Source organism: Drosophila obscura, unplaced genomic scaffold (assembly GCF_018151105.1).
Source record: "Drosophila obscura isolate BZ-5 IFL unplaced genomic scaffold, ASM1815110v1 contig_5, whole genome shotgun sequence".
NCBI classification, from domain to species: domain Eukaryota; kingdom Metazoa; phylum Arthropoda; class Insecta; order Diptera; family Drosophilidae; genus Drosophila; species Drosophila obscura.
The window spans coordinates 154,038-181,665 of NW_024542839.1; the positions used below are offsets into that span (position 1 = coordinate 154,038).

General features: G+C 44.0%; 1 protein-coding gene across 4 annotated transcripts in view; it reads left to right on the forward strand.

The window, feature by feature from the left end:
• Positions 1 to 27,628, forward strand: part of LOC111077553 (synaptosomal-associated protein 25) — a 182,815-nt gene that overhangs the window by 83,334 nt on the left and 71,853 nt on the right. For all 4 annotated transcript variants that reach the window (XM_041595337.1, XM_041595335.1, XM_041595334.1 and 1 more), the window contains exon 5: positions 19,220 to 19,337. In XM_041595337.1, the coding sequence (XP_041451271.1) occupies positions 19,220 to 19,337 (118 nt within the window). The remainder of the gene's footprint in view (positions 1 to 19,219; positions 19,338 to 27,628) is intronic.

The window sequence follows — 27,628 nt, forward strand, 5'->3', positions numbered from 1 at the left end:
TTATGCGAGACTTCACCACAGTGTGTATTTTATTCTTAACTTGAGAATTGGATTCACCAATACCAAGCAAGGTAATACACGACTCCTCTCTACGGATCTGTAAGCGGTGGGCGAGGTCTTCCGTGATGAAGTTTGTTTGGGATCCAGAGTCCAGGAGAGCTCTGGCCAAAATGTGTTCACCGTTTTTTGTTCTGACACTTACGATCGACGTAGCCAAAATCACCCTGTCCAACGAAGTTGCATGCAGAGGATGAGAGGTGGAAGGATGATCCTGATTTAAAGGAGGAAACGAACTCTCTGGGGGTGGCGACAACGCGAGACTATTGTGAGTGACTCTGTATCGATGCAACAATGTGTGATGTGAGCGGCCACAAACTCGACATTTGACGACCTTGCATCTTACAACAATGTGACCCTTTTGAAGACAATACATAAGGATGCAGACTTTGTGAACTCGAACCTTTGCATAACCGAGAGACGTGAAAATGGCGTGCAGTTGGCCACTACATGGCCTCCCGAATAGCAATAGCTGCATTGCCACATCTCTTCCAATTGGCAGACCATTGGCGTCAGTCACCTAAGAGTCGTGTCGTCCATCCACTTGAGGGTTTTGACACCGTTCAACCTCACAGCACCATCGAACGTAAGCATGGGAGCTGTTGGATCTTCTTTCATCCGTGCGGACAAGGAATCTACGAGACGCTCTTGCACCAACTTCTACCGCGACTACGTCATTTTACCGTTTTAATCGCTCCGGTCGATGAGTGCCATGGTTAGGTGTCTCTTGGACACATCACTGACCTTCGCCTGGGATCTAGTTGTCTTCGCCGATTTGGTTGGAGGGCATGCGCCCTTGCGACCGCGTTGCTCGCCGGAGTGTCCTTTATGATACTCTCGATCGAGCGTTGCCTCTTGCTGACAATGATCTCCTCCACCTTATTGGCGAATCCGCCGTTTGTTGTCTTCACATGCGTCATCTTCTACCTTTTGCTTAGCCCAGGCTATTTATTCTTAAACTTCCTTAACCTTTTCCTTTTGGGTGAGTTCCTCCCTGCCTTGTAGCCGGGGCCGTATTGTATTGTGCTTCTGCGCCTTCATGGCCTCCCTCAAAAGCTTCGGCCCTTCCCTAAGCAAGTAGCTGGTGCCTGGTTCAGGCGAACGGTGAAAGCTATTTTCCCCCATTTTGCTGACCGAGAGCACGCTCTCCATGTCTAAATCAGTCTCGACTACGGCCCTTGCGGCTCAGCTAGGAGTGAGTCAGTTTTTTTGCAGTAGCATTGCAACTGACATGGCCCGCTCCAGGTCCGAGGTGTTTTTTTTTATTCCTTATCTCATTTATTTTGATATTACGCACAGAAAGCGTATTTACATTATATATACATTATAATTATTCTGCATTAAATTATAAATTAAATTAACCGCCAGGAAGCGTAGCAGTCACATTTTCCACAGGCTTTTCATTTTAATTTTTTCATTTAATTTTTGCTCTGGTTACAATGGGTGTATGTTTAAAACGAGGTTATAATATTGTATATAATATTGAATGCTGCGCTTTTACTTTGGCGTGTTTGCGAGAGAGACTTTGGCACCGAATTAAATGGCGTAGTTCGTGGAACTCTTGTTCTCTCCTCTTCTTTCGCCTACCGCTTCTGCTCTCTCTTTCTGTTACGGGCTCTGTTAGCTTAACAGACTCTGTTGCTCTCTGTGGCTTTTTACCAAATCCCACGTTACTTACTACAAAAATACTAAAATCGAGATTAAAAGTTATTAGTTGGTGGTAGGATGCTGAAAGATACTTTACAACCCGTTCGCAGATCTACTTGTAATACAAAAAAATGTTCATAAGAAACGGCCAAGCCGTTTGGGAGACACGAGATTTTTATTATATATTTTTATATTTATATTTATATATTTTATATTACGGCTTACATTTCAAAACCGAAAGTTGCGCGCTCCCTTATTTGGAAAATTCAAAATTGGTTTGTTTTTAAAACGGCAACATTTTCCTCGCCGAAATCACAAGTAAACGGCTTTTTATACAACTAAACGAATCTTAATTGCAAAAGCAAAAAAATTGATGAATTATTTATGCATTGACTTATAATTTACACATATGTACATATATATTTTTCAAACAATATAATACTTATTCTATTACAAATTTTTAGAAATATTAATTTTATTTAATTTTATTTATCTAAATTTATTTCTATTATTTTAATTTAGTTTTTTTGTTTTATAGTCATTTTTATTTTATTTATTTATGTTTAAGAGTATTTTTTTTTAAGTGTTTATTAAGTATATTTATAGTTATTTCCTAAATTGCGTTGCTCTGATAATATTTTTTATTTTAATATGTGAGTCGTTACATAGCACTACTTGACACGAGTTTTCCCTAAAGCCTAGTACTCAAATCGAAAAACACACCTCGCGAACAGAATCAGGGTTGATATTCGTATGAAACCGGTAAGAAATTTTTTACGGAAAAAACTGTTTTCTAGGCTCTGTACGGAAGGTAGTACTCAGATCAAAAAAAAGGTCGGTATATACTGGAAAAGTATCCGATGTATTTGCTTGTTTTTTTTGGTATGTTTAGACCCACCTCGAAAATTATATCAATTTGATATATTTTGCCAGCAAACACGAAGTAAACATTGCAACAAGAGTACACAAAACCAAATGAAATATTTTAATATTGAAGACAAATAAAATCTAATTAATGCAGTGTTATATGAATGACAATTATATGGATATTATAATTTATTATTTTTATTTATTTTCATATATATTAAACAAATATTGTTTTCAAAACATTTTTTATTCACGGTGTCCGGCACGGGAGGCGTTGCATCTGCTGCTGCTGAAAGTCAGACACATTACCTTGCCAATAAAATGTTGGGAAGCCCAGGATATGCCTGGGGAAGAGCAGCCCCAGCCGAAGAAGTGCATTTTATTAACTTTGTTTGCTGGCAAACAGTTTTTAGATCTGAGTACTAGGCTTTAGGGCTTACAAATGGTTTGATGATAATTTTTTTTTTCTATGGCAGAATAATTTGAATAATTTTTGGAAATCTGGTTTTTTTTTAACCTTTTTTTTTAGATGTGGCGCTTTTTTTCACGTACCTCTAGTATCTTACGTCTGGTTGTAAAGAACTTATTTTGAAAAGATAATTAAAACAGCTAGAAGATAATTCCAAAACCTTTGTGATTTCAGCATACCGTCTGGGAAATATAAAGCATTGATATGCAAAAATTATGATTTTTTTGCGGTATTTTTAACAAAATTTTGACTTTAATAACTCGGGAAAAGCGAAAAAAAATTATATTCTTATCTAAAAACTTTGGAGCTAAAATTCGTTATCCAAACCTTAAAAATGAAAAAAAGAACAAAAAATACCTTTTGGAAGTTTGCGGGCCCAACGCCAATTCTTGTATCTTTTCTGGTGTTTTATATGAGCCTTTCGAGCCATTAAGATACGTTCCAGACTGTTCTCGCAGACGTTTTGATACTGGAGGCATATTCAAACAGTTTTTCCGTTACAGCACTGCCTTACAGACAGTTACAACGCGTTGATAATACTGAAGACTGCTTTATCGACTGATTTCGAAAAGATCTTCTGGCTTTACTGAGAGTATGTACGAGACAAGAACAAATATTTCTAAAAACTATCGATCAGTTGCGAAATACCTCGAAAATGAAAAAATGAATTATTACACCTACCAACTTAAAAGTAGCAAAGGATTACAAGTGGTTATCAAAGGAATCGAACCAACAGTCCCAATCAATGAGATAATAGATGGACTTAACGATAAGGGCTTCGAAGTCAAAATGGCTATGAACATAATAAATAGAAATAAAATTCCCCAGCCAATGTTCAAAGTAGAACTGACACCTGAAAGTATGCAAATAAGTAAAAACGAGAAGGAACGTGTGAGTCGCTTCTGGGGACGCGACTCTACTTATACCCGTACTCAGTCAGTATATACATTTTTGAGCATGATTTTTTAGAATTTTAGAATTAAAAAAAAAAATTTATATTTTACATTTTTTTGCTACATTTGTTATCTACATCTCATCTACAATGTCTATTCTACATCTAACATGTAGATTGTACATGTACCATTTAGATTCTACATCTCCTCCGCTAGGGGTTGCTCGCGCACTGAACGCGGCAGATTGTGCGAGCGAGAAGGAAAATTAGTTGCGTTGTCGTTTGTTGGAGGAGGGGGAGGGGAAGCAACTGAAAATTAATTTCTTCATTCTGGCTATAATTATGATCCGATCTGATTCAGATTCGGCAATCTGGTAGATATGGGCATTCTCTACTATACTGCGTTTTTAGTTTTATCATATCTTTAAAATTGTGGCTGCCACAGATTTTCGTCCTTTGTGGGGGCGGAAGGGGGCGGGGCGAAATTCTGAAATACACTTGTAGCAGTGTGATATCACATGAGTGTGGAAACCAAATTTGGTTGCCCTAGCTCTTATAGTCTCTGAGATCCAGGCGCTCATCGAGACGGACAGACGGACGGACGGACGGACGGACGGACAGACAGACATGGCTATATCGACTCGGCTATTGATGCTGATCAAGAATATATATACTTTATGGGGTCGGAAAATTTTCCTTCTCTGCGTTACACACATCCACTTTTACCACAAATCTAATATACCCCTTAACTCTTTTTTGAGTACAGGTATAAAAATGAAGTTCACCCAATAAACAAGCTTCAATACCTACTGCACCGTAGGATCACCGTTGAGGAACCACACATACGAAATGGACCGGTCCAATACACGAATTGCCAGGAATATGGACACACGAAAACCTATTGCACTCTACGGGCAGTCTGCGTTGCCTGTGGTGATGTTCATCTCACTGAGGCCTGCCCCGTAAATAAGGAGAACCCATCTGCCAAAAAATGTAGCAACTGTGGGGGAAACCATACTGCCAACTATAGAGGTTGTCCTGGCTATAAATAATTGAAAAATCGCCTAAACCAACAAATAACTGCAGCTCGAAACCCGGTCGTCCGACAAAACTTAACATATATACCATCAACTACGACTCCAGGAGTTTCTTTTGCTCAGGCGTTAAGTTACAACAACGGGTCTTACGCCTCAGTCTCTAAGCCGACACTTCAACCAACCACAGCTGGAATAATGCAGAATCAGGCATCAAATCAGATCCCAGAAATCTCTGCCCAACATACCCCTGCTAGTCCATCCCAATTGCCTAGTGGAATTGAGTCAATGCTGGTAACTATAACAAATACAATGGTAGCAATACAACAAACGATGCAGGAGCTTATGCGCAACCAAAATCTCCTCCTGGAGCTCCTAATCAAACAGAAATCTGTTTAAATGTCCTGTCTAAATATATGTTTCTGGAATGCAAATGGCATTTCTCAGCACAAATGCGAGCTCTTACAGTTCCTCGCTCAACACGACATTGACGCCATGCTCATATCAAAGACTCACCTAACAAATAAAAACTATTTTCACCTCGATGGCTATAACTTCTATGCGACAAATCGTCCCGATGGTAAGGCACATGGAGGTACTGGCGTTCTGATCAAGAATCACAATCAGGCATTATCCATTGCCTTCATTTGCTACACCTTATCTACAGGCAACATCAATTCATATTGAAATTCAGAGCGGCTACCTAAACCTAGCTTCAGTATACTGCCGCATATTGATAGCTGCCAAAACATTTATTGTAAAGATGATATTGATAGGTCAGTCGAAACATTAGTATCCTCAATGTCCCTAGCGGCAAAACTTTCCAACAGCAGTCGTATTTCTAGGCACATTGAAGTGCTGCTATGCGATAAAAGAAGGCTTCGCCGAGAGTGGCAAGCACACAGATCACCTGCCTCGAAAGAGCGGCTAAAAATAACCAACCACCTACTACGCAGAGCCCAAGAAGATTAAAAAAACCGAGCTCAAATATCCTATATGGAGCAACTCTCCCCAACTAGCAAACGATTCCCACTGTGGAAAGCTAAATCAGGCGTTTGCCCACCAATCGAGAGTGCAGTACAATGCGTACACAAACAGGAGAGTGGGCTCGCAGCAACAAAGAGAAGGCAAATACATTTGCCGTCCATCTAGAAAACATCTTCAAACCACACCAAACCAACGTCAACAAATAGCTTTGTGCTCCCACCAACCAACAATCCCGAAGCTACTCCGCCTATCATATTCCAATCAGGAGAAGTCACAAGGGTCATTAAAGACAAAATCTCAAAGCAAAAGAAAGCTCCGGGCCACGGAGATGAAATCTCCCCTAAAATGATCATAGAATTGCTGAGCTGTGCAGTGTATTTCCTTATTTTGATATTCAACAGCATGATGAAATGGGGCTACTATCCTCAAGAATGGAGAAACCAGTTATCACAATGATCCATAAAGACGGAAAAGACAAGTCCAAGTCATCATCATATAGACCTATCAGCCTACTGCCTTGCCTATCAAAGATATTTGAAAAGCTGCTCCTGAATCGTATCAAACAACACCTACACATCAACGTTGCCATCCCGACTCACCAATTTAGATTTCGCGAAAAACACGGAACCATTGAACAAGTAAACCGTATAACCTCTGAGATACGAAATGCATTTGAAAGACTCAGAAAGGGAGTATTGCTCCGCTGTTTTTCTGGATGTCGACCATGCTTTCGACCGCGTTTGGTTAGATGGCTTAATCCACAAAATAAAAATATTACTTCCACCGAACATTCTTGGAATATTGGAGTCATACCTACAGCAAAGAAGTTTCGCAGTACAATGCAAAGATTCCCTCTCTGAATATCATCCAATTGAAGTTGGTGTACCGCAAGGCAGCGTGCTTGGACCGAAACTGTATTCACAGCAGATCTACCGACAAACAGCCTAACAACAACTTCGACATTTGCTAATGATACTGCCATATTAAGTCGCTCCAAGTGCCCAACAAGGGCCACGGAACACTTATCATCTCATCTCGTGGCCTTTGAAAAATGGCTAGCAGACTGGCGCATACACGTAAACGAGTAAAAGTGCAAGCAAGTGCGTTAAACAGACAAACTTGCCCTCCAGTATATCTTAACAACATCAACATTCCACAAACCACCGAAGTAACATACCTTGGTATTCATCTGGATAGAAGGCTTACTTGGCGTAAACACATCGAAGCGAAGAGAAATCTACTTAAATTTAAAGCTAGTAATCTACATTGGCTAATAAACTTGAGGCTAATAAACTGGAGTACAAAGTACTTTTGTACAATGCAGTTCTCAAACCAATCTGGACATACGTCTCCGAGCTATGGGGAAATGCTTCCGTCAGTAATTTAGAAATAATCCAGAGAGCTCAATCGAAGATACTAAGAACTATCACTGGGGCACCATGGTACATACGGAATGAAAATATCCATGAAGACTTAAATGTAGGATCAGTTAAAGATATAATTGCCAAAATGAAAGCAAAGTATCAGGCCAAGCTTCAAGCCCATCCTAAAAGACTTGCGCAGTACTTGGCACACTAGCCATACACGACTCCGGCAAAGAGACCTCCCCACCCAGCAATAATACCTAGCTAGGAACGTACTCTAAGTAATTAAGTGTAATTAATTAAATAAATATATTAGGCTAAGATTTGTATACTTGTCGTAAGTCTCTAATAGGGAAGATATATATATTCTTTCACTTCTCTGTTTACTGAGAGTGGGTACGAGACAGGAACAAATATTGTTCCGCATGACACGCGGCGCGTGTTACCGAACCAATTGGGAGCATGCAGGAAAAATAGGTGTTAGACTAAAATTTGAGGAAAATTAGAGCTAAACACAACTCAAAGAACTAAACATGCAAAGATAGCTTAGAAATAGTACTAATTACGGGAAATGTATGTTAGTATGAGTGATTTAAGAAGAGAAAGGGAATTAGTGGTGGATATTATATGGTAGAGGGAATTGAAGTCCGAGCATTGGACCCTAAACGGTTCGTGCAAGGGAAATTTTTGATGTACAAAGCGGAAGGAACAAAGGAATAAAGTTTCTAGTAGATCTAACAGGAATCGTAAAGTTTATGCGGCTCAACAAGTCAGGGCTATCTACGTCATCCTTAATCGGGTTGTGCATAAAAATAACACCAAGCATTTTTCTACGACTAACTAAGGTTGGAAGGCTTATTAAAAGCAATCTACGAGGGTAAGATGGCAGTCTCACACCTGCATTTCAATTAAGGCCCCGTAGAGCAAAAAGAAAAAAAGTTTTTCTGGACTGATTCTATACGGTCCTGGTTTACTTCGTACTGGGGGCACCATACACAAGAGCCGTACTCTAAAATCGGACGAGCAAACGAGATATAGATAGTCTTCGTTATATAGTCCTTTGACCACCTTTGACCACGCAAGCACTTGCAAGTCCCGCGGAGTAGACTTCTTGCGCCTCGGAGACTCAGCCAGCAGCTGTAAACTGCTGAACTGAGTGTCCATGGCCAAGAGCCGATCATATTGCTGTTTAAAGCAAGCCACTCCGCGTCTGCCTCATGAACGAACGCATGTCGTTTTCCACAGCACGGCATTCCCTACAACTATAATGCAGGCCGTTGTTTTGGGAAATGGCATCTCCTACACCAGTGTTCCGCAAAGCGTGTGCCGCGGCACACTGGTGCACCGTGGTCATCGGCTGGTGTGCCGCGGAAAAAATATTAAATAGGAATACAGAGAATATAGTTAATTTATTATTCAACCAGTCAATCACAACTCTTGTACGAATAGTAACTAACAGTTAATTTGAATACAAATTATATTAAGAACATGATTTTAAATAAGAACAATTTTTATTAGGGTATTCATGTCAATAAGTAATGATATTTGAAATACATACGTATTCAAGCATGCATAAGTATGCATGTATGTATGTGTGCTCAGCAAACGAGCTGCCTGATATTTTGATTACCGAAACTAGGGTTGGGGCACGAAAATACTTTTGGTATTTAAGCTGTTATTTAATATTTAAAACATAGTACTCAGATCGAAAAAAACACCTCGCGAACAGAATCAGGGTTGATATTCGTATGAAACCGATAAGAAATATTTTACTGCAACAACTGTTTTCTAGGCTCTGTACGGAAGGCATCCTACCCGCCCGGGCCGCGCCGCCCGCCCGGCCGCCCGCCCGGGCCCCGGCCGCGCCCCCTCCCCCCCCTGGCCTGGGCCGCCCGGGCGCCGTATCCGGCTGCCACCCGTCGTGCACGGCGCGCTCTGTGACGAGCCAGCGCGGCTAGCCAAAAGAGACCGCGCGCCCGTCGCATCATCGCCAAACAAAACAAAAATATGACCGCTCGCAATGCCCAACCCGCGTCGGTCGGCTCACCCCAAATGTCTGCGCGTGCCGGTCCCGGGCCCCGGTCGAAAGTGAAACCCCCGGCCCCCCGCCCCCCCCATGAACCCGCGGCCACCCCCCGGCCCCCCCCCCCGGCCGCCCCCCCCCGGCCCCCCGGCGCAGGAGTGGCAATACTCAGATCAAAAAACAAAAAGGTCGGTATATACTGGAAAAGTATCCGAAGTATATGCTTGTTTTTTTGGTATGTTTCGACCCACCTCGAAAAATATATCACTTTGATTTCTTTTGCCAGCAAACACGAAGCAAACATTGCAATAAGAGAACAAAAAACCAAATGAAATATTTTAATAATGAAGACAAATAGAATCTAATTAATGCAGTATTATATGAATGACAATTATATGGATATTATAATAAAATATTTTTATTAATTTTCATAAATATAAAAAAAATATTGCTTTCAAAAGAGTTTGTCTTCACGGTGTCTGGCACGGGAGGCTTCGCCGTGCCAATGAAATATTAGGGAGCCCAGGATTTGACTGTGGAAGAGCAGCCCCAGCCGAAGAAGTGCATTTTATTAACTTTAAACAAAACCAAGCAGCGGTCTGAGCAGTGTAACCGTTCGGAATGCAGTGCACACCTATGGTCACACACTGGCCGCTCGAAGAATATATGAAATTTGTTTGCTGGCAAACAGTTTTCGATCTGAGTACTAGGCTTAAATAAATACATATTACTAAGAAATTAAATATAAGGATTAATACAGAGAACATAATTATTGTATTATCCAACCAAGCAATCGCAAAAGCTTTTTCTAAAAAGAAGAAAAGGCATTAACCTATTATGTTTTCGGCTCGGAAAACTTGTGCTATACACAAGTACACACACATATGCACGTACTTGCAGGTTCTTTGCGTGCTCAAACATGCAAGCGAATTCTAAATATTTTTCCAGATTTGTACTCAGTTTTGAACTCGTGCGAGAAAAAAGCGTGGATTTAGTCTCATATTAATCGTTATAAATTTTTTTATAACAAATAAATTACCAATAATATGTTTTTATAATGAAAAAATTTGTTAAACGTACCGCAAGTTTGTCATGTGAAACTAATATATTGCCAGAAGAAGCATAGTCAACGAAAAAAAAAATCCTAAGATTGTTTATCGCAAATATGATGAGAGCTATGTCAGCTATGGCTTGATTTATTGCGGAGACGAATCGTGCCCAGTTCCAAAATGTTTGGTTTGTGGAGAAACTTTGGGCAATAATTCGACGGTGCCCATTAAACTTTTACGACACTTAAATACTAAACACCCAACGTTAGCTAAAAAAGACAAAGAATTTTTTTTACGTATGATAGACCATTCAAAGAAACAAGCAACTCTCATGACTTCGTCTTTCAAAACATCAGACAAAGCGCAAAAAGCAAGCTACGCGATCGCTAATATGCTAGTTAAAGCCAAGAAGCCTCATTCTCTCGCTGAAACTTTAATTATACCTGTCTGCAAAGAAGTTGTCAAGATTAGCCAAGAAGTCGTTAAGGAAATCGAAAAAATACCGGCGCCAGCAGATACAATCTCTCATCGCATTGATGATATTTCAAAGGACATTGAATCAACGTTAATTGAAAAACTACAACTTAGTGGAGTTTTTGCACTACAAGTGGATGAGTCTACTGATATCAGTGGTCACGCACATCTCATCTCAAATGTGAGGTACACTGACGGATGTTAAATAAAAGAGGACTTTTTATTTTGTCTGCCACTACCCGGTTACACCACAGGAGAAGAATTATTCAAAGTAACAGACCAGTACTTCAGTGACCATAATTTGGAATGGAACAACTGCATAAGCATTTGTACAGACGGAGCAGCAGCTATGACGGAAAAAATTAAAGGTTTTTTAACCAGGGCTTCTGAAAAAACCCTAACATTAAAAATGTACATTGTTTTTTGCACAGGAAAGCACTGATGACAAAGTCTTTGCCTGATGAATTGTTGTCGCGACCGCTGAACTCACGTCTGTTTAATGCAGTCTGTCAGGAAATGGGAGCAGATCAGAAAATTGCAAGGCAGAAACTCCAATACTTTAACGTCTTCGGACAAAATTGAAAGCTTTCGCGCTAAGTTTGTGCTATGGATCAGCCACGCTGTCAATGGAAATAATAAAATATTTCTAAATGTCATGGCTGCCGATTCAGAAAAAAAAGTGCAGGCTTTGATAGTGAAGCACTTGGAGCTATTAGCTGAAAAAAAGAATTGTTTCTTTCCAAAGTGTAACCTGCAACCTATGGACTGGGTACGAAATCCATTCTCGGATATCATTAACCTTGGACACTTACCGATAAAGGAGCAGGAAGAATTCATGGAGTTAAAAAATGATCGGACATTAAAATTAAAATTTTCTGAAATTGAGCTTGCACATTTCTGGCTGTATATAAAAAATTAGTACCCACTGCTTTCAAAACGGGCTGTTGCGACTATATTACCATTTGCCACAACGTACTTATGCGAACTTGGATTTTCAACTCTCACCACAATCAAATCAAAAAAAAGAGAACGCCTGAGAACGATAAATGAGGAGATGCGAGCAGCCCCGTTCAGGTACCAAAAATTCAACCACTTTTTCATTTGCTTTGTTTCCAGTTGGCAGTTGGGCCCGCAACCTTCCAAAAAGTATCTTATGTCTATTTTTGAGGTTTGGTTAACGGTTTGGTTTATCCACCGTCTCTCCATATATTTTAATGAAATATACATTAAACGACGACTAATTAATGCGTCTATCTAAAACTAAAAATGCATACCAAGAATTTTTTTTTCGACTTTCCTGAGTTTTTAAAGCAAACTTTTTGGGAAAAAATACCGCAAAAAAGTGATGAAATTGGAATTTAAAAGCTTAATATCCTCCAGACGTTAAGCTGCAGCTAAAAAGTGTCTGGGACGGATTTATAGCTGCATTTGTCAGTTTTTCAAAACTGCAACCAGTTATAAGATACAAGATACTTAATTTATGTGAAAAATAGCAGCACTACCTCTGAAAACCAAACATTAAAAAATACCAGATTTTTGAAAATTCTTTGAAAAAAACTAAACCATAAAAAAACAATAGTTCGTTAACAATTTTTAAACCCCGAAATCAATATGAAAAAGTACTTTTGGGCCACAACCTATATGTCGTGTTGGCTAGTGTTATCTACATCTACAATTTATATTCTATATCTAACATGTAGATTATACATGTACCATTTAGATTCTACATCGCTTCCGCTAGAGGGCGCTCGCGTACATAACGAGGCAGAGTGTGCGAGCGAGAATGAGAATGAGTAGCCTAGTCTCTTTCTGTAGGAGGCGGGGGAAGCAACTGAAAATTAATTTCTTCATTCTGGCTATAATTATGATCCGATCTGATTCAGATTCGCCAATCTGGTAGATATTGGCATTCTCTACGATACTGAATTTTTAGTTTTATCGTATCTTTATCTAGTTGTAGCTGTCACAGATTTTCGTCCTTTGTGTGGTCGAAAGGGGGGTGGGGTGAAAATACACTTGTAACAGTGTGATATCACAGCAGTTTGGATATAAAATTTGGTTGCTATAGCTCTTATAGTCCCTGAGATCTAGGCGCTCATCAAGACGGACAGAGAGACAGACAGACAGACATGGCTATACAAATTTCAGGAAACTAGTACCAGCCAGCTAAAAACTTGAAGTAATGAAAGGTTAGGTTAGGTTAACCCAGACGGCCCTCACGGGGCCACGCATAGACCAATATGGCCCTTTGTTGTCCGGATGGGGGTGTATGAACTTTTCGAGTATATTTATGAAATTTTGAAGTCCTTAAGGATCGAAGTGTTTTTGGCAAAGGCTAGCAGTTCCCCTGGCGTCCTCTTGGAGGCATCTTCCAGTTATGCCAGTACCGGGGCGCCCAGGTATATTCTCCTAGCCCTTGAGAGAGCCGGGCAGTTGCAGATGAGATGTTCCAGGGTTTCAGTTGCCCCGGATTCCTCGCATTTCCTGCAGTTGCCACTGTTGGTGATGCCTAGTTTGACAGCATGTGCCGCGGCCAGATAGTGACCTGTGAGTATTCCCACCAACATTCTGCAGTCCTTCCGTGGGAGGTGCAGTATGTAGTGGCTGAGTTTCCTATTGCACTCCTTGCACATGGTTTTTGAGGTTCTGCAGGTGGTGGTTCTGCTCCACCTGCTTCTTGCCTGTGTGTCGGCCCGTTTCTCTAAATCGCTAACGGAGACAGGCACGTTCTCAGTTCTGTCGTTTGCCAGCCCGACGCCGTCCTTAGCCAGACGCCGCCATCTCGTTGCCATCGATGCCTTGGTGGCTGGGAACCCAGTAGATCCGCACTGACTTTGTCGTGCTTAGGATATCTAGTGCCTCCCTGCTTGCCAAGACATTTCTGGAACTGACCGCCGACGACTGCATGGATCTTATCGCCGCCTGGCTGTCCACGAACAGGTTGATCACGTCGTGTGGACGATCCGTAGACTGAGCAGCCTCTGCCGCTTTCCGTATGGCGAAGACTTCCGCCTGGAATATGCTGCATTGGTCCGGTAGCTTATAGGACAGCCTTATCTCAGGGTCTGTACAGTATATGCCTGCTCCTACTCCTCCTTCCATCTTGGAGCCGTCAGTATAAATGTTGAGGTATTGAGTCTGGTCCCGACCCCTTTTCCAATCGTCGGGTCCCATGTATGAGGTTGTTTTTACATCCAGGCCAGTTTGGGGGATCATGTAGTCAGATATACTGGTCATGTCTCGGCCAATTGAACTGTGCCCGAATCCTTGTAGAGACATATTGCCTGATGCTACTAAGCGTTGTGCCGCCTTTCCTGCAGTCAGTTGAGCGTGGATGTCCAGGGGGTCGATTCCGATTATGGTTTCGAGAGCTTTTGTTGGGGTTGACCTCAGCGCCCCCGTAATGCAGAGCAGTGCCTGCCGCTGGGTTCTTTCCATAAGCTTATTGTACGTCTTCTTTTCTGTCGCTTGCCACCACACTAAGACTCCGTACAGCAGAGTCGGTCGCACCACCGAGATGTAGATCCAGTGCATTAGAGCAGGTGACAGGCCCCATGTGCTGCTAAGCATATTCTTGGATGCGTATAGCGCAATGGTGGCCTTCTTCACCCTTTCCACTACATTGGGCCTCCATGCCAGCTTGCTATCCAGTACTATGCCGAGGTATTTGACTTGTGCTTTCGGGGTCAGCCTGGTTTTATCAATTTTCGGGGGGATCCATGCCGGTACCTTGTATCTCTTGGTAAAGAGGATGAGGTCCGTCTTGTCCGCGTTGATACTGAGTCCTACTTTTCCTGCCCACTCACATATCTCCCTGAGTGTTGATTCCATTATGGAGCTGAGGGTCGATGGACATACTCCGGTAATAATTATGCTTATGTCATCTGCATAGGCTGTTATTTTTGGGGCTCTCCCTTCGCACCCGTCTGCAACTTAGAAGGTTCTTTATCCAGAGGTTGATTGCGGGATGTGTGTTGGTCGCTTCTAGGCGGGCCATAATAGCGTTCGTAGTGACGTTGTTGAATGCTCCGGATATGTCTACGAACACTCCTAGAGCATACTTTTTACTATGGAGGGCTCTCTCGATGGTGGCTACTAGCGAGTGCAGTGCCGTCTCTACCGATTTCCCTTTGGTGTAGGCATGCTGGTTGGTTGACATCAGTCTCCCTACATCATTCCTGATGTGTAGATCCAGCAGCTTTTCTAATGTTTTGAGTAGAAAGGAGGTAAGGCTTATCGGTCTATAATCCTTGGGGCTCATATGGCTGCACTTTCCTGCCTTTGGAAGGAAGACAATCCTCGAGGTCCTCCATTGGATAGGGCTATAGCCTGTGCTCAGGCAAGCTGAGTATATTGCAGAGAGCCATGGGGTGATCACGTCTTTGGTCGCCTGTAGCATGGCTGGGAATATACCGTCTCGTCCAGGTGCTTTTGTACCCGCAATGGAGTCTATAGCCCAGTGGATTCTCTTAGACGATATGAGATCTGTTCTAGGGTGCTGTTCCTCAGTTGCTAGGTCCTGATGCTCTGTAGCGTCAGCCACCTCGGTGCATCCTGGGAAGTGGGCTTCCATTAGTGCTGTTAGGGATTCTTCGCTGCCCTCGATCCACTGTCCATCATTTCGTTTCAGCTGACTCTGTATGGCGGGTTGCTTTGATAGCAACTTCCGGAGTCTGGCCGTTTCTGGGACTTTCTCGATATTGGAGCAGAAGTTCCTCCACGAGTTTCATTGTGCCCTGCGTATTTCCTTCTTGTACTCCCTGAGTAGGATTTTGTATTCCTCATTGATTATCTCCTCGTTCGCCTGTTTGGCGATTTTGAAGAATTCTTTGAGGTTGTTTCTTTGAAGCGATAAGTCCCGGTTCCACCAGAGTGGTTTGGTCCTCTTTTTCGTTCTCGAGGGTGGGCATGATGCGTGGTACGCATCCAGTAGTTCCTTGGACAGGGTCTCTAGGGACGTTTCTATGTCTTCCGGAGATTTCACTGTGCCCGGGCGAGTCGCAAGCTTCGAAGTAACTGTTTTTTTAAACTTTTCCCAGTTTGTGTTCCGGGGGTTTCTATAAACAGTTATCTTCGGAGAGTGTTTAAATTCGCACTTGAATTGAATGTACTTGTGGTCTGAGAAGGATGGTCTTTCAAGGACTCTCCAGCCAGATACCAAAGTACTCTTTCCCGTTACGAGTGTTAGATCTAGTACGTTGGACGAGGTGGGACCTACGAAGGTGTGTTCCTCCCCTACGTTTGCTACATCTAGGTTAGTTGATAATATGAAGTTCCCCACACGCTATGGTGGGCATTGGTGTCCGTACCAACCAGAAGTTGCTGGTCTTTCGGGCTGGCATCCGCCACCAGACTCTTTAGCTCTTCCGGTGGAGCTGGCCTGTCGTGTGCCATATAGCAGGAAGCTACCATTAGGTGCTTTTCCTCGCTTTCTAGCATCACAGCAGTCAGGTCATCAGTGCTGTAATGAGACAAAAGGTAAGCATGGATGCCCTTTCGTACGAGTACGGCGGTTCTGGTCCTGCTTACCGATGGTGAGTGTAAAAGGTTGTAGTTAGAGGACTTTAGTCCGGCCACAGCGTTGCCAGAGGCAATCCATGGCTCCTGGACCAAAGCTATGTCGATGGGCCCTTGCTCCATGGCGATGAGGAGCTCCGTCGACGCGAGCTTGCTTTTATGTAGGTTGAGCTGCAGCACCCTCACTGACATGGGAGGCTGGCTCAACTACGCTCGACGGGTTGACTATTATTGTCAGGTCCCCGTCCTCCTCCTCTTCGGAGTCGTCCTGCGCCATACCCTGAGCGGCCTCCACGATGGACTCCAGACCGAGGTCCTTTTCCACCTCGCCTGCCTGCAGGGTGTGCGTGTCCTTGTCTTCGGGGTGGCGCTTTTTGAGGCGGAGGTATACGCTACCCATGCCCCACGCCATCTTCCCGAATCTGGGGTACAGCAGGTCCTCTGCCTCCTTGCTGATTTGGAGGATCGCAGTCTGGGCCCCGTTGGGTAGTGGGCTCCCAATGTGCAAGATCCTCCAGTTCGCCGTTGGCACGTCTGGGTTCTGCCGCTGTAGCAGCCTCAGCGCACGGTCTCCTTGGATTGCGATGGGGAAGAGTACCTTCGCCTTTGGTATGGACGGGATTAGCTCCCTGTCCACAACCTCCAGTCTGGCCCCCTCCCACATCGCCTCCATTTGGCAGACCGTTTGCGTCAACCACTTGAGTGTGGGGTCGTTCAAACATTTCAGTATTTTGACCCCGTTAAGCCACCCAGCACCATCGAACGTGGGCATGGGGGCTGTTGGGTCCTCCTCCATTCTTCCGAATAGCGACTCTACTAGCTGCGCGTGCACCATCTTCCACCGCGCCTCCGTCATCTTGCCATTCTCATCGCTCCGGTCAATGAGTGCCACGATCAGGTGTCGTTTGGTCACCTCATTGACCTTCGCCTTGGGTTTGGGCTTCTTTGCCGTTTTGGGTGGAGGTCCCACCACCTTGGGCCCGCATTGCCGCTTGCTCGCCGGAGTGTCCTTACTGGCGCCCTCGGTCGAGCGTTGCCTTTTGGTGACGAGAATCTCCTCCACCTTGTTAGCAAATTCCCCCTTCGTCGCTTTCATTTGCGGCATTTGTGCAAAGTGTAAGCGGCCCTCCTCTACCTTCTGCTCGTCCCAGGCTAGCTTGGACTTCTCCTCTTGGGAGATGTCTTCTCTGCCTTGGAGCCGGCTTCGGATTTTGAGCGCCGCCTTATATTGGGCCTTAGCCTTCATCCCCTCCCTAGAACGCTTCGGCCCTTCCCTATGCAGGGAGCTGGAACCTGGTTCAGGCGAGCAGAGATGGCTATCTTCCTCCGTCTTGCTGACCGAGAGCACGCTCTCCAGGTCCGAGTCTGTCTCGACTAAGGCACCTGTGCGGCTCAGCTTGGAGTGAGTCCGTTTTGTGGCAGTAGCATTGCAACTGACATGACCTGCTCCCGCCATATCAGAGGTGTGACCGCTGGCGACACGCAGAGAGGATTGCTCCTCCCCGTGCCCGCCGGTGGTAGCAGTCACGCTTTCCACCGACGTTTGGGTTGACATCCCAACCCGTGTTTGACCGTCTGTCCGCTCCATACTAGGCCCGAAGGTCCATACGTAGTTGATGTTTATCGGGGGAACCACCCCCTAGCGTAAGGCAGTCGAATGAAAATACATTATATGGATATAACACTACTCGACACGAGTTTTCCTCATGGAACAAAACGAACGTTTTCTTAAAGCTTTAGGGCTTAGAAATGGTGTGATGATATTTTTTTTTTTTTTTTGGCAGAACTTTTTTTGAAGAATTTTTGAATTCTGGTTTTTTTTTAAAACTTTTTTCAGAGTTAGCGCTTTTTTCACGTAACTCTAGTATCTTACGTCTGGTTCTCAAGAACTTTGCTATTTTGAAAAGATAATTAAAACAGCTAGAAGTTAATTTTAAACACTTTGTGATTTGAGCTTAGCGTCTGGGAAATATAAAGCATTGAAATGCAAAAATTATGATTTTTTTGCGGTATTTTTAACGAAGTTTTGACTTTGAAAACTTTTGACTTTGGGAAAAGTCGAAAAAAAAATAAAATCCAGTGACCTCTATTATTTTGTGTATAGGTGCATTTATTAGGCGTCGTTTAAAGTATTGCTTTTTAAAATCTATGGAGAAACTTCGGAGCTAAAATTCGCTAGCCAAACCTAAAAATTGAAAAAAATGAACAAAAAATACCTTTTGGAAGGTTGCGGGCCCAACTGGGAGCAAAGCAAACGAAAAAGGGTAGTACATTTGGTACCTGAATTAAAAAATTCTTCAAATTCTTTAAAAAATTTTAAAGTTACATATCTATCAGAAAAAGTCGGTTTGGATCATCGAGTTGGATTTTGTGGAGTAGTGTTATTATTTATTAATTTTAATTTATTATCAATTATATAAAAGGAGATAAAATCCTGCAGGATCGGGCTTATCCAATATTATAGTGTGCATTATTGTCGTCCAGCTCTACAGCGCCCACAAATGAGATATTTCTGCTTGCTTTAATACAACATTTGAAATTTTAACAAATTTCTGTTTGTAAACAAACACAAAAAAGTGCAATCGTAGAGCATGCAGTTTGACCACTTTGGTCAAACTAAGCACCGAGCGGAATATATAGCACTTTCGGTCGACGGAAAATTTAGCGCGTCTGAGTACTAGCCAGTATGAAGCTGTATTTTTAGAGTCATATTGTAATCGGTATTTAACAAAAAGTAAGCTTACCTCTGAAAATAATTTACTAAGATAATTTGAAAAAATTCAGTAGTAAATGCAGAACCGTAAAAACCAAATATCATAATATATTTTTTCTTTTTCAGAGCAACTGGACCGCATTGAAGAGGGAATGGATCAAATTAATGCTGATATGAGAGAAGCAGAAAAAAATTTGAGTGGAATGGAGAAGTGTTGCGGTATTTGTGTGCTACCGTGCAATAAGTTTGTATATGCATTCTATTTACTTTAATAATCAAAGCACTATATAACATTTATATTATGAATTTCTCTTCTAAGAAATGATAAAAGGTTGATTTTATTAAGCAAAGCGAGTCTTACAAAATATAAGTAGGCTTCAGGTCTGGTCTGCCTGGCTTCCGGTTGCGGTAGGACTTTGCTATTTTTCTTGCTGATCCATCATCGAATTGATCCAATGAATTGAAGTTCCATGTTTATTGGTGTTACAGTCAGGGGGTTGTATTCTGCATTGGGTATTCGTCCTGTAAGATACCTTATTTCAGGCTGGGATATTCATCAGCCTGTCCAGGGTTCCTCTACAAGAAATTTGTAGATCTGCTGGAACTTAAGGTTCGGGGCTGGCCTTGAATGACCGAAAGAGTGGTAGGAAAGGGGGAAATTGGATGACTCGACAACTTCTGTCGTTTTGTTCTGTTGATTATTTAATTATTTATTGGCTTGGCGGGTGTCGTTTACAATTTGGAACCTGCTTGTCTTGCCAGTTGTTCAGCGAGCTGGTGGACTGCCTCCTTCTTTGGCCGAGCTTGGGCTTTTTAAGCAGCTGGCCCCAAAGCTGCCTTTGGGGTGAGTTCCTGTTTGCTGATCCTGCCGTTTCCACGACCCGTACGTGGACCGTGGGGGTTCTGACCCCTAATGGGGTCCGAACATGGTTGATGGTCCGCGTGTCCTCTATTACTCGTTGGACGAAGGCTTCGTCGCCCTCGTGTTCTTCGCCTGAGGCAGCGAATGTGCGTTCCCTGGGTCGGTCGCTCCGCTGTTCCGACGTGTTGTGCTCCGTGTCCTCGTGGTGGTAGACCTCTTGGCCGTGTCGTGGATCTCGCTGGTGGTGAGTAGGCTTCGTTACCCTGGCTGGCGGGGACCAGAGGTTGGCCCGCGAGAATCGAGAGGGTCGCCGCGAGAAGAGCTTCCTGTTGACCGTATGTGACCTGGTCTGCTGAGTCGGCGTTGCTATTCTTCCCGGTTTAGGCGGGATGCAGGGCCGGCATGGCTTCCAGCGCTGGGTCAGCTTGGAAGTGTGCGGGTAAACCTCGCCGGTGTTGGTGCATCGTCAGCGTTGGTTCGGCGCCGTTGGTTGCTGTCGCCGGGGTGCTTGTTGGTGGTTCTTGTATTGTCGCTTCGATATCTGCTGTGCCGTTGGTCTCGGGTCGGCCGTGGAGTCTGCTTACGCAGAGTATTACGGCGACGATCCATGTGAGAAGGTGCGAAGTAGCGCTTTTGACTGTCAGCATTTCGATGTGCTTGAGGTTCTCCATGCTTAATTCCCTTAAGAAATGCACACTTAGCTGGTCGTGGTGCCCTGTGGCATTGACAGTTGTCATAGAAGCGACATTGCCTTCTTCCGGGATTCGCCCAGGGGATTCACGTTCCGGGTCCCGTTGAGAAAGATTCGGTTGGAGTGGGCCACGAGATAAGTGCCGGAGATGTTTTGGGTGGCGCATGCTTTGTCTATCACGGTTACTGTGGCTTCATTGATGATGATGGTGCCATGATCCACGATGGTGATTGCGTCCAGGTCACCGGGTAAGGTGCAATGGGCGACGGTCCCAGCCACCAATTGTTGGGCTCAGGGGGTCCGTGCTGTTCCTTGCAGAAGGTGGCGCCGATGGTGGTCTCGCATGCTCCCACGCTGATAGTTCCAAGATCTTGTGCTTGTGTTGTGCTTGTGCACGGGGAAGATCGTCACTTTCCTGCAGACCAGCTTGTGTTGTGGGAACTTGAATAGAAATGTCAGCAAGTCCGGGCTCTGGAACACACTAATGCTTGAAACTCCCAGTAGTTCCACTAGCCTGATATTGGTGAAATGTTGTTCGCTGAATTTTCGTATGTTTGCACCGTCTAGTAGCGTCAGTCTGATGATATTCATTTTGGCCAGCGTCAGGCCTAGAATCAGGTTTTGCAGATCGTTTATGATGATAAGGATTTTCGCTAAAATGATCTTTGTCAGTTGTTGATGTACCCGGTGCGTTCGTTGAAACGGTTTTCTACCTTGGAATTTATGCCTATCTGATTTGTCTCTCAATCAGCTGTTTTTCCTTGAACCGAATTTTTTCCCAGTCGTCAAAGTACGGGGTTCCAGCGACAACCTTTAGGGCGGCTCCGAGGATATTTAAGCTTCTTGCTCCTCTGTGGTGCGTCTTTAGTGCTCCCACGAGGGTCCTGATGTGTTCCAGGTCGGTGGAAAGGACAGCTGCAATTCGGCCTCACGGGAATAAGGCGGCGGACTCCTCAGCCTGAGTATGTATGCCTCGTAGGAGGTTACGTTGGTGATATGGTGTAGGTACCCATATCTTTCCCACAGGACGGCGTCTCCATCCACAACGGGCACGTAGTCGGTGTTAGTGTAGTAATTAATTTTTACTGCGGCCTGCGTGGTGGTGGTGAGGATCTGGAGCATCAGTAGTAGTGACATGGTGGCATGGTTTCCTTGGGTTGATAGTTGCCGATGTGATAGCTTGTTAACCTGCAAGTCGGTGGCTTGTGGAGATGTACTGGTTGATTATGATCGGGGTCTAGATATATATAGTGTATCTAATGATGTTGTTTTTGGGTCGTTATTTTTCCAGGGTGTTGCTGTTTCCCCATTTCTCGCCGTGGCTCCGTGCCTCAGCAGTTTCTTTCGCCCGTGGGGTGCGGAGTTTGCCTTCTAGGGGCCAGTGTTTTCACCTATTTTCGTGGTTCCGTGCTCAGCAGTTTCTGTCACGTGGCGTATGGTCTTCTTGGTTCGTTGTCCCGTGGGTCAGCCGATTGCTTGGTTCTGTCAGCAAGATTGCTGTAACTGGCCATGCCCTTCTTACCGCTCAGTTTTGCTTATGGGTCAGCGGTGGTGTTTGCTTCGTCTGCAGAATTTCCTGCGTCGTGGTCGTGGTATTCCTGTAAATCATTGATGTTTGTCTCCGGATGTCGATGTGTTGTAATTTTACAATATTCGCTGAGGTAAAACTTTTTACTTTATAGGGCCCGTCATATTTCGGGGCCAGTTTCGCAGCAAAGCGGTGGTGTTGGCCAGATGATGTTGTCGCATCAGTACCGAGGTGCCCAACGTGGGGTGCCATTGTCTTCGGCGGAGATTGTAGTGTCTTGCTTGCTCATGGCTGGCTCGCTGAATTTTATTCTTCACTATCGCGAACACTTCCTTGAGCCGTGTCGCTTTCCGGAGGTCGGTGTCTGGCGGGCTTCCTGTGCCGGGTGTGACTTCATCATACAGTGCTCCAGGTAAGCGGGGTTTTCTTTCGTACAGTAGGAAGGCTGGGCTAAATCCAGTAGTTTCCGAGACGCTGGAATTGACTGCGAGTGAAATCTCAGAAATCAGCTCGTCCCAAGTGTTCTGGCGCTCCCCTACAAATTGGGCAATCATGATTTTGACCGTTCGGTTGGCCCGTTCTGTTGGGTTTTCCTGGGGACAGTAGGGCGCGGTGTGCTGTAGCTCTATCGCTGCTGTTTGCAGCAACGTTTGGAATGACCGACTCGTAAATTGTGTGCCTTTGTCACACACAAATCGTTTCGGTAACCCGAAGTGGCAGAGTATCCCTTCGCGAAAAGCTAGTTCCAGTGGTGGCCTTTATAAGTGGCACCAGTTCTACCCATTTAGTAAAGGTGTCGTGGAATATAAGCAGCATGGTGTTTCTTCGATCGAGGCAGTGGTCCAACGAAGTCGTCACATAGTGTTGCGAATGGCTCTTCGGCTTTGCGAGAGAGCATCTTACTCACCGGCTTGCGTTGTTGGTCTTTGAACTTCTGGCAGCTTACGCAGCCATGGACGTATTTCCTCACGTCCCGGTAAAGCCCTGGCCAGTAGTATCGTTAACATACTCCGGTTATGGTTTTACGGATTCCTAGGTGGCCGGCTGTGGGTTGTTCAACCAATTTAGTGCAAGATGGTCGGTGATCACATCGAAACGGTATTCGTCGAGATAATAACGCAGTTTATGGATGGCCCAGATGACTGCCAGGCATTCCTTGTCTGTCGCGGAGTAGTTTTCTTCTGCCTGGTTTAGTCGTCGGCTCACGTATATTATGACTCGCTCCTTGCCTTCGATTTCCTGGATAAGAACTGCGCTCACCCCGAGGTTGCTCGCATATGTTTGCAGCGAGAATTTTACGCTGAAATCGGGACAAGCCAGAACGGGTGCGGTCGTGAGGAGTTCCTTAAGGAGCTCAAAAGCATACCCAGGGTTGATCCTTTTTGAGTAGGCGAGACATCGGTTGGACAACTGTCGCGAAGTTTGGTACAAATCTTCGGTACCAGGACGCTATCCCGATGCGTTGACAAAACTCCTTAAGGTTTGCGGGGGTCGGAGATCTTTGACGGCGGCGATTTTGTCGGGGTCGGTGTGGATACCCTCGTCTCTGAATTTATGGCCCAGATACTTGATTCGGGTTTGAAAGAACTCGCATTTTTCCGAATTTATTCGAAGGTTCGCTCTTCGTTGTCGAGACAAAACCACCTTTAGGTTGTGTAGGTGTTCGCTGAAATCTCGCCCCACGATGGCAATGTCGTCTAGGTACGCGAATGCATGTGGTTACAATTCTGCGCCAATTACGGTGTTGCCGGCGCCGAACGTAGTCCAAACGGCATCACTTTCCATTGGTAGAGGCCTCAGACTTGTACTGTGAAAGCTGTTGCTTCTCTACTTTCGTCGGGCATGGAAAACTACCAGTATCCATTCTTCAGATCGAGGGTGGTAATAAAACGTGCGTTTTGTAAGCGTTCCAAAATATAGTTGATCCGGGGCACCTTGTATGCGTCGGGGATGGAGTGCGTGTTGAGTTTCCGGTAATCGACGCACATGCGCCATTTCCCGTTCTTTTTACGGACGAGTACAATTGGGGCGCTGTGTGAGCTCCGGGAGGGCTCGATGAGCCCTTCAGAAATCAACTGATCAGATGTTCATCGATAATTCGCCCATGAGCCGGGTTCTTAGAATAGTACCGCTGTTTTATGGGCCGATTATCCCTCATGACAATAGTGTGCTTGGCGATGTCTGATGGTCTCAAGTGGAGACCAGCGAACTTTGGTAGTTCCTCATCTAGAAATGCTTGGATCTATGGGGCTAAGTCCGGCGGCCGAGGCTCCGGGACTGGTTCGGGCTCATGTTCAGTTGGATCGGTGGCTTTGGAGTCAAATGGCTGGCCGGGGTCTTCTGGTAGGAGGCTTGTGTCGAAGGCGCTGGGCGTCTCGGTCCTTTGTTGGTAGTAGCTTATGTGGGCGAAGATCGTGGCGTCGTTGGCCGTTGGTAGATATGTTTCATATCTTTGATGCAATACTTGGGTGGTATTGGCGGTTGTTTGGCGCATGAGCAGGTGAGTCTCGGTGATGCCTCTTGTGTCGGACCAACATCTTGTTCGGGCGACGAAGATCTCGGATATGGGTCTAGGCATGGCTCGGTGCATGGCACTAGCAGTCAAGTCGGTACGCGGAAGGTACTCCATTGTGTTGGCGAGGATCGGTGTGGCGTCGGCCCGGGGTCTGTCAGGCATGCGGATCTTCAGGTGCATTTGGCGCGGCAGACTGATTTCTCAGTTGCAGTTGGGTGTTGCCGCATTGGATCGTGGCTTCGATGGCGCATAGGAAATCCATGCCGACAATAACTTGGTACAACATGTTTGGCAGAACCAGGGGCGGGATTTATACATGTCTTTGGTCCATCTTGATGGGCTACCGTAGAACTTGGGTGATCTCTCTGACCGAGCCGTCGGCCAGGCGTATGTTAAGTTGGTGTTATCGTCCAGCTGTCGGGCGAGGTTGGCACTGATAGAGCTTTTGGAGGCCCCGGTGTCGATTGTGGCTTCCGTTGCATTTCCTCCTTTGGACACCATCGCCACTATCCGGCCATTCCTCACGTGTAGGGAGTTCTTTAGTCGCGGGTCAAAGGAGGTGTCGTTCGTCGTTCCAGGCTGATCCCGTGTCCCTGGCCTTCCCCAGAGGCTTTAGTACATTCGCTTCGCTTCATAGGCCAGTGCAATGTATTTCCAAATTTTACGGATGTCCCAATTTCCTTGCAGCAACCACAGCTTTGATAAAACTATAGTAATCCACGAAATATTTCCGCTTCGAAACAATACAAAAATATTTTTATAGATTTGGGGCTTTAAAAGGCATTGTTTTGCGATATATATATCATGAAAAAAGTCTTTGTTTGGTTCGGAAATGGAAATATTTTAGTTAAATATGCCATCGTTTTGGCAATCGCATTATGTTATACTAGAACAAAAAATAAAAAAATGGGTGAGTTAAAAACATACGACATTTTTACCCAAAGCCGATAATAATTTCGATATTTTATCGGTCAAATGGGAATGCGCATTTTGTTGTTTTTTAGGTTTATTTTGGTGAGGCAAAATTAGGGACCTTTAGAAATTTATTAAATACTCGCTTCGCTGGTTGGTGCATTTAATCAAGCAGTCTCCGGTTTTCACATTCACTTTTATTTTTCAGCTAAAAGTCATACTTTTCATTTCAAGGCGCTCTGGAATCCACTTTTGCGAATTTGTTTACTCTTTGTACTGATAAACGCCAAATTTACTCCTGTTATTACCACGCGTTAGTGCCTGCTCATACAAGATCCCTCTGCAATGTTTAACAGAGATTTATCGATATCGGTCTACCACAGCTGTTAAGATGAATTCACTTTTTTTTTACCTGACCAATTTCAGACCTAATTTTGAGGTTGGTTTAAATAAAAACTATTTATAACGAGACGGGGTCGCGGGGACCCCATACCCGACTCAGTCAGCATATACATTTTAAGCAAAAATTAAAATAAAAAAAAAAATACTACTTTGACATCGGTTACACAAAACTATTATATTATACATCTAACATGTAGTGTACATGTTCCATTATACATCCAGGGGTTGCCGCGCACTGAACGCGGCGAGTGTGAGGGAGGATAGGTACCGGGTCGTTGGCAGGGGATGCAGAGGAAGCAACAGAAAATTAATTTCTTCATTTTGGCTATAATTTTTATCCGATCTGATTCAGTCGGCAATCTGGTGATATGGTAATTCTCTACGATCTGCATTTTTAGTTATCGTATCTAAAATTGTGCCTGCCACAGATTTTCGTCCTTTGTGGGGGCGGGAGGGGGCGGGGCGAATTTTGAATACACTTGTAGCAGTGTGATATCACATGAGTCTGGAAACCAAATTTGGTTACCCTAACTCTTATAGTCTCTGAGATCCAGGCGCTCAACAAGCGGCAGACGGACGGACGGACGGACGGACGGACGGACGGACAGACAGACTGGCTATATCGCTCGGCTATGTGCTGATCAAGAATATATATACTTTATGGGGTCGGAAACGTTTCCTTCTCTGCGTTACACACATCCACTTTTACCACAAATCTAATATACCCCTTAACTCTTTTTTGAGTACGGGTATAAAAATTGGGAACAAAATTGGAAAAACTATTTATAAAAATTGGGAACAAAGCAAACAAAAAAGGGTTGTACATTTGGTACCTGATCGCGATCCCAATTCCCAATGGGAATTGGGCCCGCAACCTTCGAAAAGGTATTTTTTGTTCATTTTTTCCATATTTTAGGTTTGGTTAACGAATTTTAGCTCCAAAGTCTCTCCATAGATTTTAATGAGCGATACCTTGAACGACGCCAAATTAATGCACCTATACACAAAAAAGGACACAGGATATAATTTTTTTTCGACTTTTCCTGAGTTTTCAAAGTCAAAATTTCGTTAAAAATACCGCACAAAAATCATCATTTTTGCATTTCAATGCTTTATATTTCCCAGACGGTAAGCTGTAATCACAAAGTGTTTAGGCTTAACTTCTAGCTGTTTAATTATCTTTGCAAAATAGCAAAGTTCTTTACAACCAGACGTAAGATACTAGAGTTATGTGAAAAAAACAAGCGCTACCTCTGAAAAAAGCTTAAAAAAATACTAGTTTTCAAAAATTCTTTAAAAAAAAGTTCTGCCATAGAAAAAAAAAAAATATCAAACCATTTCTAAGCCCCAAATCTTTAAGAAAAAGTTCGTTTTGTTCCTTGAGGAAAAATCGTGTTGACTAGTGTAATCAAAAGCAACAAATATACTTACACAAATTGATATTTTTTTCTGAAAACAGTTTTTCATACAAAAAGGTATCAAAACAAAATCTATCATAAAATTTTCTGTTCTGCAGAATGACACAAAATGAAATGAAATAGGCTTTCAAAACTCACATTTTTAGACCAAAATTTGAGATTTGTTTTTGAATAATTTATTTGTACAAGCCATGCCACATTATCTTG